The sequence below is a fragment of the Antennarius striatus genome, chromosome 1, assembly GCF_040054535.1.
Source record: "Antennarius striatus isolate MH-2024 chromosome 1, ASM4005453v1, whole genome shotgun sequence".
In the NCBI taxonomy this organism is placed as follows: Eukaryota; Metazoa; Chordata; class Actinopteri; order Lophiiformes; family Antennariidae; genus Antennarius; species Antennarius striatus.
Window position 1 is genome coordinate 17,886,372 of NC_090776.1, and position 17,043 is coordinate 17,903,414.

General features: G+C 40.2%; 1 protein-coding gene across 1 annotated transcript in view; it reads right to left on the minus strand.

Annotated features, from left to right (window-relative positions):
• csmd1a (CUB and Sushi multiple domains 1a) overlaps window positions 1–17,043 on the minus strand; it is a 452,056-nt gene that overhangs the window by 175,192 nt on the left and 259,821 nt on the right. The window contains exons 6-7 of the mRNA XM_068328424.1: window positions 12,933–13,045; window positions 11,822–11,899 (exon numbers count right to left, since the gene is read on the minus strand). Coding sequence (XP_068184525.1) covers window positions 11,822–11,899; window positions 12,933–13,045 — 191 coding nt within the window. The remainder of the gene's footprint in view (window positions 1–11,821; window positions 11,900–12,932; window positions 13,046–17,043) is intronic.

The window sequence follows — 17,043 nt, forward strand, 5'->3', positions numbered from 1 at the left end:
ATCCTGGCATAAACTATGGATGAATGATTTGCTGTATTTTTATGATTGTGTTATGCTTGTGCTGAGGGATTTGAGCATACAGATGCTATGTATGCATGTCTGTGTGAGATATGATGCAAGCTGAACAGAGCTGTCTTGTTGCTCTGCTGCGTTTTTGATGTTCTGTCCAAAAAACACCACATAACACACTCAAAAACACGCTTTCTGTGTCACACTCTCTCATCCTTTTCTCTCACTCATGTTCAAATGGATTTATTGGCATCAAATACAAAGGTTCATATTGCCAAAACAAATCCAGCTCATGCAAACAACATGAGATTGTTATAAGGAAAAAGCCTGCCAGATATCACTGCTGGGCTGATGTCAAAAATCCTCTGGCTAACTTAATCCCATATTTGCACTTAAAAGACCGTTCAACATTTAAACACAAGCTTATGATGGATCATGTCATTTCCATATCGTCAAAGTCTGTTCAGTAAACCTTTTATCTCAACTGTCAACTTTTTAGGAATTTGTGAAAGTTATTAACTTTTTTGTTGCTGCCCATATATGTTTGGCATCTTTCAGTTCTCTTATTTGAAACAGTGTGTACATCAATAATCACTTCATCAAAATCTCCAACAAGGACAACATGACATCATTTAGGCTGGAACAGTGTGGTCTGGCTTTAGCCCATGAATAAGTCAGGATGATGGGCCCCTTGGACAAACTGAAACGACCTCAAGTAGCAGAAGACAGACGGTGATGTGGATGAAGATGATGAAGATGATGATGATGATGATGATGATGATGATGATGATGATGATGATGATGCTTTGTGTGCATATAGTGGCCAGCATCAAGAAGCCCTATCATCCATCCATTTTCTGCCGCTGTATCCGCCGCAGTGAGTCATGGAGAGCTGGAGCCTATCCCAGCTGGCATAGGGCGTGAGGCAGGGGACACTCCGGGCACGACGTCAGTGTGTCGCGGAGCCACACACAAAGACAGACAACCACGCACACACAAACTCACTCCTACAGGCAATTTAGGACCGGCCGAGGAAGCCGGAGAACCCGGAGAGAACCCACGCAGACACGGGGAGAGCATGCAAACTCCGCACAAAGCGGGACTCGAACCCGGAACTGCCGTGTTGTGAGGCAACAGCGCCAACCACTGCGCCACTGTGCCACCCGAAGCCCTATCAATAGCTTGAAAAGGTTTATCCAAAAAAAAAAAGCACCGAGGATTCACCAATAGAAGCACAACAAGAGGCCTTATGTGACAGAGGCAGGGGTCTACAGTACCTCAATAGATAAGACCCAAGACAAAAGCTTTACAAATATGCCTGTGAAACAGAATGGCACATTGTAGTCAAGAGGCAAAACCAAGTGGCTCGGAGAATGTACAGGACTATCGCTGCCAAGTATGGATTCCGTTTCTCCATTTCCAAAAGGGAAGGAAAAACAAAAGAGACTGAGAGCAACACATCCTGACAGCATTCAAATACCACACTGGAGAACCACCAAAACATAATGGTGGTTGGAAAGGACAGTTGATGGTAGTTGCAGTGGATGTGCCAATCAAATATAGAAATATAGAAATGAGGATGTCTCTTAAAATCAGTCTGCTGTTTACTGCTGTTATCTTTGGTGTTAATACTGATAACACTTTTTGATTATTGCAGTGGATCCATCCAACTTTGAGATGAAGTAAATGCTGATCATATCAGCATGTGAGAGTCAAGTAACACCAAACCCTTGCCTAAGGGAGCTAGATTTTCAGTTTCCCGGGTTGTCTGTTTTCCAGTGCCCAAGGAACAAACTTGTTGAAGATTTGTAAATGTGCATGCCATCATATGACAAATGTACAATGTGTGTGTGTGTGCGTGTGTGTGTGTGTGTGTGTGTGTGTGTGTGTGTGTGTGTGTGTGTGTGTCTGTGTGTGCCTGTGTGTGTGTGTCTGTGTGTGTAATCAGCTGACGAGTGTTTCAGGTAAGCACTTTTGAGATCCTCTTCATAAGGCTGCTGAAGAGATGAGGAGTTTCTGAAGTGCAGTTTGTTCATATGCTCTCCTTCGCTGCTCTTCTCTGCACCTCTCAGCACCCCTTATCAGGCTGCTCTCTCTCCCCTTGCTTCTTGTGCTGAGCCCACAAGACTCTCAATATTAGTATACTCATTATGACTTAGTCATGTAATGAACCACTGTTGTAAATAACATTCCATTAGATAGCTGTAAACCTTTTCTTTCATGTGGACCCATAACAAGCTGGCATTGCATCCAGGGTGTTCCCCACCTCTCACCAGCCAGCTGAGATGGGCTCCAGCTGGCCCCAGATGCACAAGCTGGCAGTCTAAAAAAAGACGGATGGATGGATGAATGAATGAATGAATGAATGAATGGATGGATGGATGGATGGATGGATGGATGGATGGATGGATGGGTAGATAGACAGCTGTGGTGATGTATCATCGTGTGATTCTTGTTAGACCACACCTGCATCACCTCACCTGGTAATCCTTTTGAAACCACTGATTATCAATTACATATTTATGATGATGATTTGTAGGGGTTCAAGGGTAATGTCTGCATTGCAGTACAAGAGTTAGAAATCACACCCTCTCTACAATTACGATACATTACTCAGCAGTTAGCTAATGTTACTGTTGAGAGAAAGTATTTACAAGATGGTTCACTTTTCATTTCTGATGGCTTCTGTTTATCTGTGTGTCTGCTATCAATCTGTCCTTCCATCCATCCATCCATCCATCCTTCTATCCATCCATACATACAGTACGTCCATGCATACATACATACATACATACATACATACATCCATACGTCCATCAATCCATTGTATTTTTCTTCAGAAACATTTAGTTATTCCCATGTTTGACTCTCTATTTGTGTGTGCTTTAATTAAGGCTCAAGGCTGCTACAGTCTTTTAGATTATGATTCATTAGTGCTCAGTTCTCTACTTGGGTAAAGCTCATTATTATCAGTCTCTCACTCTCTGTAATGATTATATATTGCATAAAGACTGCACATGCAGCTTTAATATTGCCACTGGGAGTCATACAGTGTAAGGATTGTTGTTCAAAGACCAAATTGGACCTTGGCTTTACTGTTTTTTAATGTTTTAATGATCTTGGTTCCCCACTTGATGGCCTAATTCTTAGGGGCGGCCTCATTGGGCCCTCAGCTCAATGTCCACATCTACTCAGTTTGGTCCCATGATAAAATGAAACCATGTTTTAATGAACATGGTTCATGTGGTGAGAAAGTAAATTTTTCATTTAGCTTAAGGGTTCCCTCGATTACAGAGTTAACACTTATAATCATCTTTGTTTGGTTCCATATTGTGCTAACAAACAACAATACTTCCTTTACGTAGAGCAGAAATAATTTGAAGTGGGGTAGATGCCTCTCATTTTACTTACAAGTCATTGTAGGAGCCACATAGGGAAAGGTAAGATCTGTACAGTCCTGCTTCGTTATGAGTTCATTAGATCCTGTTTTATTTTCAAATTCCTCTTCTCTTGTCATGTATGTATGATTTATACCTTTGTTTTTATCTCCTGTCTTTATTCTCGAGTTTGTTTCAGCAAGTTATCCTCCTTTCTACAGCGGCTGTGTTTTTCCTTGTTTTCCTGCACTGTTCTATGGTCACATTTTGATTTGTTTTGGTTTCATGGTTGGGTTATCATAATTAGGATTATAAATTACTTGATTGATTGACTGATCTGGATTGCCTGCTGTCTCCACAAATTTCTTGGATGTCATCATTTTACTTCCTTTTTATTGTCTTGTGCCTGCATTTATTTATTGTGTTTGTTATATTTACTTTGAACTTACATATCTGCTGTAAAAGTAACACATGTAGTGAACAATGGTTCCAAGACGCTGTTTGTAAGCAGAATTCTTCACTAGTCATTATATATCAAAATTCCATCTATAATTGCAAAAACAAACTGGGCGAGACGAGGGAGATGAGTTTTGAAGCGTTACTGCTTACTGTGGGCTGCACCTGAAAGGGGAACTAGTTGGAGGTGGTATGCAGTTCAAAATAACAAGTTGTGAAAGAAATAAAGCATTTTATTAACATTTAGACATCAGTCGGCAGTTTTTTGTATCTACGAATGTTCGTAAATTGGATGTACGTGTCTCAGGGAGCACCTGCTACATCTACAGTATCATAAATATTTGCCCACACTACTGTTAGCGTTGGCAAATATTTATCCTCTCTATGACAGGGGTGTGTAAGAGGTTTTGACAGATAGGGCAGAAATAGTGAGTTCTCAGTTGAGGTAATTTGAGTGACTTTTAGACAGCTGAAATTCAGGGCTACAGATCAGTTTGGGGTAATACATTTCAAATACGGTGTAGTTGGACATCTTTTAACTGTGTGAAATTCATTATAAAGAGTAAGTCCCATTTTAAATTCATTCATTCATTCATTTTCAAGCACCGATGCTGTAGCCGTCGTAGCGGGTCACGGGGAGCTGGAGCCTATCCCAGCTGGCATAAGGCGTGAGGCGAGGGACACTCTGGGCACGACGCCAGTGCACTGTGGAGCCACATACAAAGACAGAAAAACACACACACACACACACACACACACACTCACTCACTCCTACGGGCAATTTGGGACTGGCCAATCAACCTGAAGCGCATGCTTATTAGGGAGGAAGCCGGAGAACCTGGAGAGAACCCACGTGGACACAGTGAGAGCATGCGCGAACTCTGCACACAGCGGGACTCGAACCCGGACCTGCAGTGGTGTGAGGCGACAGCGCTAACCACTGCGCCACTGTGCCGCCCCATTTTAAATTATTTTTGATAAATTTATTTCAATTCCAATCAATGACCTAACGTAAAGCCATCCACACCTAGTGATGGAGCACTAGCATTTACAGGAATCTGTAAATGCTAGTGCTCCATCACTAGGGTGGCCGTTTACTGTGGGCAGTATAAGGTACACCTGTCACTTATCATGATGTCAGATCAGCATCTTGATGTGGCACACCTGTGAAGGATAATCTCAGCAAAGCAGAAGTGCTCACTATCAGACATTTAGACAGATTTGTGAACAATGTTTGAGAGAAATGGTAATAATGTGTATCTGGAATGAATTATAGATCTTTAAGTCCACCTCATGAAAAATGGGAGCAAAAACAAGTGTTGTGTTTACATTTTTGTTGAGTATATGTTCGTAAACATCTTCATCTCATTATGATGAAGTCTGTGCCTCACCAGCCATAAACCTCACTGCATGTCACTGACATACTGTAACATTCATACCAGAGCCCTTTTGATGAAATTACGGTTATGAATGACATTGATTTATTGTAATCCCTGTGGAAAGAAGGGCTAGTGAAGATGATTCATCAGGTGTAATGATACCACAGAGAAACTGACAATAAAAAAATAAATAAATGCTTTATGACTGCCACTGGGGATATTTCTTTTAATGGTTTAAATTAAAAAATCAAACCATAAAATTTGTCATCTCATGTCCATATGAGTTGCCAGTATTGAAAAAAGACTCATGGTAAATTAGTTATGAATGTTTCTAAGAGCCTCTCTGACAAAACCTTTTCTTCGGGGCGGTAGTGGCTCAGTGGTATCGGGGGTCGTCCAATGATTCAAGATCAGCAGTTCGATTTCCGCTCCCGCCGAGTCACATGTGGTTGTGTCCTTGAGCAAGACAGTTTACCCTCCTTGATTCCAGAGAAGCACTTGCTGGTGTGTGAATGTGTGTGATTGTTTCGGTGGTGGTCAGAGGGGCTGTAGGAGCAGATTGGTATCCACGTCAGTCTGCCCCAGGGCAGCTGTGGCTACATACATAGTCTACCATCAAGAAGTATGAAAGAGGAGCGAATGAATAATGGATCCAATGTAAAAGTGACTTTTTGAGTGTCCAGAAAAGCACTATATACCGTATTGGACTGAATATAAGACAGTGTTTTTTGCATTGAAATAAGACTGAAAAAGTGGGGGTCGTCTTACATTCGGGGTCTAGACATTATACCCATTCACAACGCTAGAGGGCACCAGATATCTTTAAAGCGAATGCTGAACTTTACTCCGCAGGCCAAAGTGAACCCTTGTCACCAAGAAGAAAAATAAAAAGAGTGGTAGCAGGAAGAAGAAAAATAAAAAATAGCAGTAAGAAAGAAAAGAGAAGAAAATAAGAGAAGAGATAACAGAAAATGGAGAAACGTAGCGACAATCTAGAGAAAAGTGGGTTGGAGATCGACCAGGTTAACCAGCAGCTGAGGAGAAGTTATGATGCAAACTTCAAGATGATGGTGATAAATGAGGCAGTCCGCAAACAATTGCAATGTAATCGAATATATTGAATAAATTGTTATCATTTGTTTCAGATGTACTGTAATTATTTTCTGTATAAAAATTAAATTTGGTGTTCAAAAAGTGTTATTTTCTAACTTGAGTCTTGAAAAAGGGGGTCATCTTATAATCAGGGTCGTCTTATATTCGGGCCAATAGGGTGAATCTAATCCATTATCATTATTCTATTCATTCTTTATTTTATAAAACAACTTGACATGATGGCATAAATTGACATTCATCTAGGTCACGATAGTCTGAGTGAGATACCACAACATAGATTGATAACCTCAGAGGTCTTCCAGGGTCAAAGCTGGTGGACAGTATTCTAGAGCATCAGCAAAAAGCGAACATTCAAAGAGAATACCATTTATCTGAAATTACATTTCTCAAAACTACTTTAACACTCAGTACTTTCTCCATTTTATACACATACATTAGTTAACAAAAAAGAGTTTTGCGACTAGTGATGGGCAGATGAAGCCCCATGAAGCACTGAAGCCTTTCATCCCAATCGGTTCACGGTGGTTCGGAGCTTCATGAGGCTTCATTTGCTCTGGTATGACATCTACTGAATGCTAAAATATCAGGTGGCATGAGTTTAAAGTGTGCGGCATTTTGCAGAAAGCCTGTTAATAAAACTGTCAGCAAAGAAAAGAAGTATGCAAAACATGTAGAGCTTAGTGATTATAATATATATATATATATATATATATATATATATATATATCACTAAGCTATACATGTTTTGCATATATATATATATATATATATATATATATATATATATATATATATACTGTATATATATGGTTAGTCCAAGATGCAAGTTATCGTCGTCTTTGGGACTAAAGTTTACGGTACCATAACTTGTACTATAGGCAATAGAACGCAAATTAAGTGAAAAATTATTGAATGCAGTGAGGGAAGGGTGGTTGGGGTTGGGACAATGATTGTGTTTCTGTAACATTGAGGTATAGCCAGTGATTATTCTTTGTGACATCATTGGTTTGTATTTAGAAACAACTTTTCTCCAATGTGGCAGGTTCCATTTCCTGAATCTCCTAAACTGACTCTCTCCAAACTATCTATACCTTGCTCCAGAATATATCTAACACTATCTAATTTACTAACTGTCTCCACACTATCTAACCACAACTCTCCACCAAACAAACACATTCTGAATGGAGTGTAATCGCTTTATATCAGTGTTGCCGATCAGTCACGTGGTATCGGCCGCGTAGCGGGCCGTTCCCGTGATGGGAGCGTCGATACGGAAGACACGTCCGATGCCTCGCTGCGGGCGAGGCTTCGGACGTCATCATTTACAGCACCTCCCATTGATAAAGCTTCGCGGGAACGCCCCCCTCCTGATTGGCACACGCTTCAGAGCTTCGATCCCCAGAGTCACGTAGCTAGTTTCGAGCATGAAACGTTTTTCCATCTTTTTTTTTTTTTTGTGAGACATGGGAAAGTTCAACTTGAGCAAATAGTGCTTCTACTCACCACAGATTAATGACAAGGATGTGCCTGAATGACCTTGTATTGTCAATTGACCTCGTCTGTCCAGGCAATTTGTCTTCATGTGAGCAGCAGTTGAGAAGCCAGTCTCACATGGGTTAGTTATTGCAAATGGTATAGACATAGTACTAACATGGCTTGGAAATTTAAAATGCTCTGCACGCAAGGCAACCCAGAAATGTTGCAGACCTTTCTGACTGATCTTAATTTCTATTGCCCCACTATTGCATATCTCATTGAGGCTCTCTCATTCAAACATAAATGTGGTATTAGGAGTAAGACAATAATGAATCCAGTTATCTCTGTCATCTGTCTAATAGAGGCAGTTGCATAATTGTGGACATTGGTGATTTTAGTCTTACGGGTACCCAAGCACATCAGAATTTTATTGCAGCATCCCTAAAGATAATAATTATTAAATATCGTTATCATTTTTTAAAACAATTTTAGTCTTCTAATTATTTATATTATCTCTCCTACAAAAGGTAGCAAGGTCTCCCTTTAGAGGGCTAATGATATGTCATAAATTATAGCATTACTATAATTAGATCAAATAATTATGCTTAAACAGTTTAACGGAAATAACGGTAATTATGATTGAGTCTTTGCCCTATGTCTCATTAAATAAATGAGGGTTCTCCTTAAAACAGATGCACTTTAATTTTTTTTAACTTTAAAAAAAAAAAAAAGAATTATTGAAATCTGTCTATATTATCATAAACTACAAACTAATTCGTTTGCTTATGAAAACTACAGTGTGTGTGTGTGTGGGGGGGGTGACTTGTCCTGTCAGCATCCTTTTACCAATATATTCACTATTTCTCCTTTGGACACGTCCAAACCATCTCAGTCTGGCCTCTCTGACTTTATCTTCAAAACCTCTAACATGTGCTGTCCCTCTGATGTACTCATTCCTGATCCTATCCTTCCTGGTCACTCCCAAAGAGAACCTCAGCATCTTCATCTCTGCTACCTCCAGCTCTGTCTCCTGTCTTTCCTTCAGTGACACTGTCTCTAGAGCAAACCACATCGCTGGTCTCACCAGAGTTTTGTACACCTCTCCTTTCATTTTAGCTGAAACTCTCCCATCAAATATCACACCTGACACTTTTCTCCACCCATTCCATCCTGCCTGGACACGCTTCTTCACCTCTTGTCTACAATCTCCATTGCTTTGGACCCTAAGTACTTAAAATTCTCCACCTTCTTGATCTCTTCTCCCTGCAACCTCACTCTTCCACTTGGGTCCCTCTCATTCACACACATGTACTCTGTCTTACTGCGGCTAACCTTCATTCCTCTCCTTTCCAGGACAAACCTCCACCTGTCTAGCTTCTCCTCCACCTGTTCCCTGCTCTCACTACAGATCACAATGTCATCTGCAAACATCATAGTCCATGGAGATTCCTGTCTAACCTCGTCTGTCAGCCTGTCCATCACCATAGCAAACAAGAAGGGGCTCAGAGCTGATCCCTGATACAGTCCTACCTCCACCTTGAACTCCTCTGTCACACCTACAGCACACCTCACCACTGTCTTACAGTCCTCATACATGTCCTGCACTGCTCTAACATACTTCTCTGCCACTCCAGACTTCCTTATACAATACCACAGTTCCTCTCTGGGCACCCTGTCATAAGCTTTCTCCAGGACTATATGAAGATCTTCTCTGTACTTCTCTATCAATATACTCAAAGCAAATACTGCATCTGTAGTACTCTTTTTTGACATGAAACCATACTGCTGCACACAAATGTTCACTTCTGCCCTTAGTCTAGCTTCAACTACTCTTTCCCATAACTCCATTGTATGGCTCATCAGCTTTATTCCTCTGCAGCTGCCACAACTCTGCACATCTCCTTTGTTCTTAAAAATGGTCACCAGCATACTTCTCATCCATTCCTCAGACATCTTTTCACTATCTAAGATCCAGTTAAACAACCAAGTCAGAAACTCTACTGCCACTTCTCCTAAACACTTCCATACCTCCTCAGGTATATCATCAGGACCGACTGCCTCTCCACTCTTCATCCTCTTCAATGCCTTCCTCTCGTCATCCTGACTAATCTTTGCTACTTCCTGGTCCATAACAGCCACCTCTTCCAGTCTTTTTCTCTCTCATTTTCCTTGTTCATCAACTCTTCAAAGGACTCTTTCCATCTTCCCATCACACTACTGGCACCTGTCAATACACTTCCATCCTTGCCCTCAATCACCTTAACCTGCTGCACGTCCTTCCCATCTCTGTATGTCTTTCATGCCAACCTGTGTAGATCAGTCTCTCCCTTCTTACTGTCCAACCTAGAATACAAATCATCATAAGCCCCTTGTTTGGCCTGTGCTACCTCTACTTTCACCTTACGCTGCATCTCCCTGTACTCCTGTCTACTCTCCTCAGTCCTCTCAGTGTCCCAATATCTCTGTATACCCTCCTGTACCTCCTCATTCCATCACCAAGTCTCCTTATCTACTTTCCTTCCAGATGACACACCAAGTACTCTCCTACCTGTCTCCCTGATCACATTAGCTGTAGTTGTCCAGTCATCTGAAAGCACCTCCTGACCACCCAGGGCCTATCTTAACTCCTTCCTAAAAGTCATGCAACAATCTTCCTTTTTCAGCTTCCACCATTTTGTCCTCTTCTCTGCCTTTGTCCTCTTCATCTTCCTCACCACCAGAGTCATCCTATACACCACCATCCTATGCTGTTTGGCTACACTCTGGCCTACCACTACTTTGTAGTCACTGATCTCCTTCAGATTACACAAACTTTACAAAGTCAACTACCATCTGTCCTTCTGCATTTCTCTCCTGGATACCAAACTTGCCCATCACCTCCTCATCACCTCTATTTCCTGCACCAACATGTCCATTGAAGTCTGCACCAATGACAACTCTTTCACTTCTACATATGCTCTGCATCACTTCATCAAAGTTTAACCAGAATTTGTCCTTCTCCTCCAGCTCACACCCTACCTGTGGAGCATACCTACTAACAACATTAAACATCACACCTTCGATTTCTAGCTTCAAATTCATCACTCAATCTGACACTATTTTTTTTACCTCCAGGACATTCCTAACAAACTACTCTTTCAAGATAACTCCTACTGTATTTCTCTTCCTAACTACACCATGACAGAAAAACTTGAACCCTGCTCCTAAACTTCTAACCTTGCTACCTTCTCACCTGGTCTCCTGGACACACAGTATGTCTGCCTTCCTCCTTTGCATCGTGCCAACCAACTCTCTACCTTTCCTGTCATAGTTCCAACATTCAACGTCCCTACTCCTAGTCCTATATTCTTAGCATTCCTCTTCTATCTCTTCCTACGAACACACTTTCCTTCTCTCCTTCTTCGACCAACAGTAGTCCAATTTCCACTGGCACCCTGTAGGTGAACAGTACCAATGGAGGTTTTTGTTAACCCGGGCTTCGATTGATCTGGTATGGAAGTCATACATTTGATTTGCAATGTTTGAGTTGGCAAAACTTGAACGTCGGATGCCCTTCCCGACACAACCCTCTGTATTTATCTGGGTTTGGGACCGTCACAATAAGATACTGGCTTTTTCCCTCTTGCGGCTACAGTCCATGAAATAATTAATATAATCAATATTATTGGTTACGATAATAACCAAAACTGAGTCAAAACTAAAACCTTTGAAGCCTTAAAGAAATATATATATATATATATATATATATATATATATATATATATATATATATATATATATATATATATATATATATATATATATATATATATATATATATATATAACAGCTTTGTGGATACTGGGTGCACCTTCATATTGATTAGCTATTAACTTACTGAAGAATTTTTTTTGTAATACAAGATTAAACTACTGGACTTGTAAAATAAAGAGATGGTGTGTGTGTGTGTGGACATGGACCTGCATAAAGCATATGTACAAAAAGCCAATTATTACACAGCAGTTTACTCACAGACAGCATTTTTGTGACTGGAATCTTTACTGGGCATCATTTTCACTCCTCTGGACTTCAGCTCTATTGCTTTCTTCACTGCACAAAAGAGAAAAAATGGGGTTATTAATTAAACTCTTTAATTCAATTATTCAACTAATTATTATGTCATTATGTCAACTATTATTACCTATTAATTCATTACATTAAGGGTTATCAAACAATACACATTGAATACATACAATTGTCTTTTATTCCCTAGAAAATCCTACAATCAAATGCTACAGCAGGAAACAAACAAACAAAAACCAAGCAAACAAATAAGAATAAGAAAAAGGAAGAAGATATAAAATGAAAGTGAGTTGCAGGAAAAAGTGGTGGTGGAAAGGATGTAAAGAACAAAGCAGTGAGTCATCATTACAATTCATTCAATCATATCTCAATCTCTCTCTCTCTCTCTCTCTCTCTCTCTCTCTCTCACTCTCTCTCTCTCTCTCTCTCTCTCTCTCTCTCTCTCTCTCTCTCTCTCTCTCTCTCCTTGTCCTGTGTGTCTGACTCTCTTCCTCTGTCACACAAAAGCATCACATACAGTAGAGACACATGCCAAAAATAACACATCAGTCAGGAGGAGTCAGACAGATGGAAAGAAATAACCATGATCCACGCATTTTTCTCTTTCTGGACATACACATCTTTTATTACTGTTTTGTGAAGAAAGCAGACAGTCAAACTTGCCCTGTCATGGAGAAACTAATATAGGCTTCAATTTCTATTGATGTTTACGGCGAGTCAATTAGAAAACAAGAAATGTCTAACAAGCATTGTTATGTCAAACTTGTCTCCAATAAAAATTAAAGTAATTGTAAAGTATCTTGGTAAACAGTTTGTGATAAGTAAATCTATGTCTATTCCCACTCATACGTTTGTGCCTAAAGTAGGTCTGGTCTATTCAGTAAGTGTCTAAACAACAAAATCCACAAAAGATATTGCAATTTGTGATGCATCTCCCAACTCACAGACAACAATGTACAAACATTAGCATGCAATATTTGTGTATATTGCAGACTTGTAAATGAGAGACAGAGAAAGGTAAATGATAAGACACATAAATACAGTAATTGCATAAGCATACCTTGGTAATGAGCACTAAATCCTTTTCTCCGATGGTTACTGTCTGAGGTGAAATGTAATCGTAGCCAGTTCTTACTTGAGATCACTGGTGAGGGCAGAGTTGTCCCAGTCAACCTGAAAGTAAGCAAATAAGAATACATTTATGGAGTTGAAGAAAAGAACAGTCGAAACAAATGCAGGGCCAAAGGCTAATATCTGGGATTATTTCCTTCCTGCCTAAGGGAAAACTATGATACAAGCTGTTACTGCACATCCACCTTCTGTGGTGAATAACCTGCATATTGCATTATGTTATTAGTTGCTGTCATGTTGTTTCAGATTGAGTTTTCTGGAGGTGAACAATGTCTGTTCTGGCCTATGCTACAATACAAGTGCTTCTGAAAGATGACTTTCACATATAGTATTTCCATTTTAGGGAGTAAGGAAAAAACAACAGGGAGTTGTTCAGATTATTGCAAAGTAATTAAAGAATGCAGCACGACCGCTGCTGTGAAATTGCTTGTCAAACGTGATCATAAATACAGCATATCATACAATGCAGAATAACGAAGTGTGAACAACTACAGGATCTTAATTGCTTCATCTGAGCGGTTATACATAAAACATGTCCCCTATTGAAGCTAAAACTTTCCAGACAGTTCAAAGCATGATTTTGATGTCACATTGTATTGTCCTCCAGGACAAAAAGACCTGCTGTAATATGAGGTAATTAAAGTTAAGAAGCAAATTTTTTTTAGATGTAGATGAGAGAATTGAAAGAGTGATATTATCCCTTACCATAACGATCAGTGACCAGATGCAGAGCACTGAAGTTATACTGCATACGGTAATAACAACCACATCTAGCTGTGTGCTTAAGTGAGGAACATATGTAAGAAATTTGCGGATCAGTTCAAATAAGACATAATGCTTCATAATGTTGAATACAATATGTATGATAATATGTGAGTTAGGGCTCAAGAAAATGAAAACACTAAAATCAGGTGTGTCATAGTAAATACAAGATGAATGTGAATAGTGATAGTAAAGCAGAAAAAAGTCAGCAAAGTTTATATCTTCAAAAAAAAGCAGTTTCCAAAGCATCTCTTCTGAGACAATGAGTTGGTTGCCCATGGTGTTACATCAGTTTTAGCTGCTCTTGCATTTGATAACCAATGGCAACCAAGGCAAAAATATATATAAAAATGTGGGAAAATTGTGCACTGAGACAAAAAAGGAAATGATGTAAGAGACTGCCTGGAAGCCAATGTTCTATCATCCTCCCAGGGATGAAAGAAGCCACAGTAACTGCCCTTTAATAATGCTGCAGGTACACTGAGTAGATAGTGACACTGAAGGAAGAGGAAACATAGATAAAGGGTAAAACAAAATATGAGAAGTGGTTCAAATATATATATATATATACATATATATATATATGTGTGTGTGTGTGTGTGTGTGTGTGTGTGTGTGTGTGTGTGTGTGTGTGTGTGTGTGTGTGTGTGTGTGTGTGTGTGTGTGTGTGTGTGTGTGTGTGTGTGTGTGTGTGTGTAGAGAGAGAGAGAGAGAGAGAGAGAGAGAGAGAGAGAGGATGACACACATATACCACCCTACTAGGGTGAGAGGGAGAGGCAGATTGTTAAATTACTATTACTTATTGCTGTTCTCACACATTTATATATCTTTGGGAGAAAGCTCCAGAAAAATCAGAGGAAAATAAAGGAAAATATGTGAGATAAGACAAAAACATTGCCATATATCTGCCACACGATAGTTTAAAAATAAAAGTTAAAAGATGCAGTGAATTGACAACAGTACAAGAAGCCTTTAACATTTAGTATCATTAAATTGATATGCATGGATATGGGACATAATGATGTGTGAGATATGAGCCTAAAAGCCTGAAGGAAAAGTAGGTTACAAAAAGCCACACTTTATGAAATTGTCAGTCAGTAATAATCATTCAATAAATATATGTATTTATATTTATTTTATTATTATTGTGTTATATTTTAGTATTTGGGGCGGCAGTGGCTCAGTAGTAGAGCGGGTCTTCCAATGATGACAGGATTGGTGGTTCGATTCCCGCTCCCTCCCAGCCATTAGTGTGAGTTTGAGTTGACAGTGGGAGGTGTCAGCTAACCTCCTGGTCACTGCCGAATTGCCCTTGAGTAAGGCACCATCCTCCTTACAAGCTACTCAATTTGGGGACACCGCAAAGTCATTGCCTGTCACTCTGCCTCTCCCTGTACTATACTAATGGCATGTCTACAGGCCTCTAGTGTGTTGTGTGTTTGTTTTAGGGGCCTGAACATAACACTGTACTCATGTCTAACAAATATACACTCAACAAAAATATAAACACAACACTTTTGTTTTTGCTCCCATTTTTCATGAGATGGACTTAAAGATCTATAATTCATTCCAGATACACAATATTGCCATTTCTCTTAAACATTGTTGACAAATCTGTCTAAATGTGTGATAGTGAGCACTTCTGCTTTGCTGAGATAATCCATCCCACCTCACAGGTGTGCCACATCAAGATGCTGATCTGACATCATGATTAGTGCACAGGTGTACCTTATAGTGCTCACAATAAAAGGCCACTCTGAAATGTGCAGGGTTTTTTTGGTTTATTGGAGGGTCTGGGGACTAAAAACCAGTCAGTATCTGGTGTGACCACCATTTGCCTCATGCAGTGCAACACATCTTCTTCGCATAGAGTTTATCAGATTGTCAATTGTGGCCTGTGGAATGTTGGTCCACTCTTCTTCAATGGCTGTGTGAAGTTGCTGGTTATTAGTGGCAACTGGTACAAGCTATCGTATACGTCGGTCAAGCACATCACAAACATGCTCAATGGGTGACATGTCCGGTGAGTATGCTGGCCATGCAAGAACTTGGGCATTTTCAGCTTCCAAGAATTGTGTAGAGATCCTTGCAACATGGGGCCGTGCATTATCTTGCTGAAACATGAGGTGATGTTCATGGATGTTTCGCACAACAATGGGCCTCAGGATCTCATCACGGTATCTCTGTGCATTCAAAATGCCATCAATAAAATGCACCTGTGTTCTTCGTCAATAACTTACGCCTGCCCATACCATAAACCCACCACCACGGGCCACTCGATCCATGACACTGACATCAGCAAAGCGCTCACCCACACGATGCCACACACGCTGTCTGCCATCTACCCTGAACAATGTAAACCGAGATTCGTCCCTGAAGAGAACACCTCTCCAATGTGCCAGACGCCATCAAATGTGAGCATTTGCCCACTCAAGTCTGTTACGGCGACGATCTGGAGCCAGGTTAAGACCCCGATGAGGATGACGAGCATGCAGTTGAGCTTCCCTGAGACGGTTTCTGACAGTTTGTGCAGAAATTGTTTGGTTATGCAAACCAATTGTTTCAGCAGCTGTCTGAGTGGCTGGTCTCAGACGATCTTGGAGGTGAACCTGCTGGATGTGGAGGTCCTGGGCTGGTGTGGTTACACGTGGTCTGTGGTTGTGAGGCTGGTCAGATGTACTGCCATATTCTCTAAAACGCCTTTGGAGACGGCTTATGGTGGAGAAATGAACATTCAACGCACGAGCAACAGATCTGGTTGACATTCCCACCTGTCAACATGCCAATTGCACGCTCCCTCAATGCTTGTGGCATCTGTGGCATTTTGCTGTGAGACAAAACTGCAGATTTCAGAGTAGCCTTTTATTGTGGGCTGTATAAGGTACACTTGTGCACTAATCATGATGTCAGATCAGCATCTTGATGTGGCACACCTGTGAGGTGGGATGGATTATCTCAGCAAAGCAGAAGTGCTCACTATCACACATTTAAACAGATTTGTGAACAATATTTGAGAGAAATGGTAATATAGTGTATCTGTAATGAATTGTAGATGTTTAAGTCCATCTCATGAAAAATGGGAGCAAAAACAAAAGTGTTGCGTTTATATTTCTGTTGAGTATATGTATAGTTTGGGTGAAAAAAAAAAAAAAATCTGCTTGGGATTAAAAAAGGGAAGTTTCTTTTTTTTTCTTTCTTGAAGTTACATCTAATGAAAAATTGTTAAATATTTTAAATGTTCTGAATGTGATTGAAGTTTTTTTGCAAAAAATCGTCTT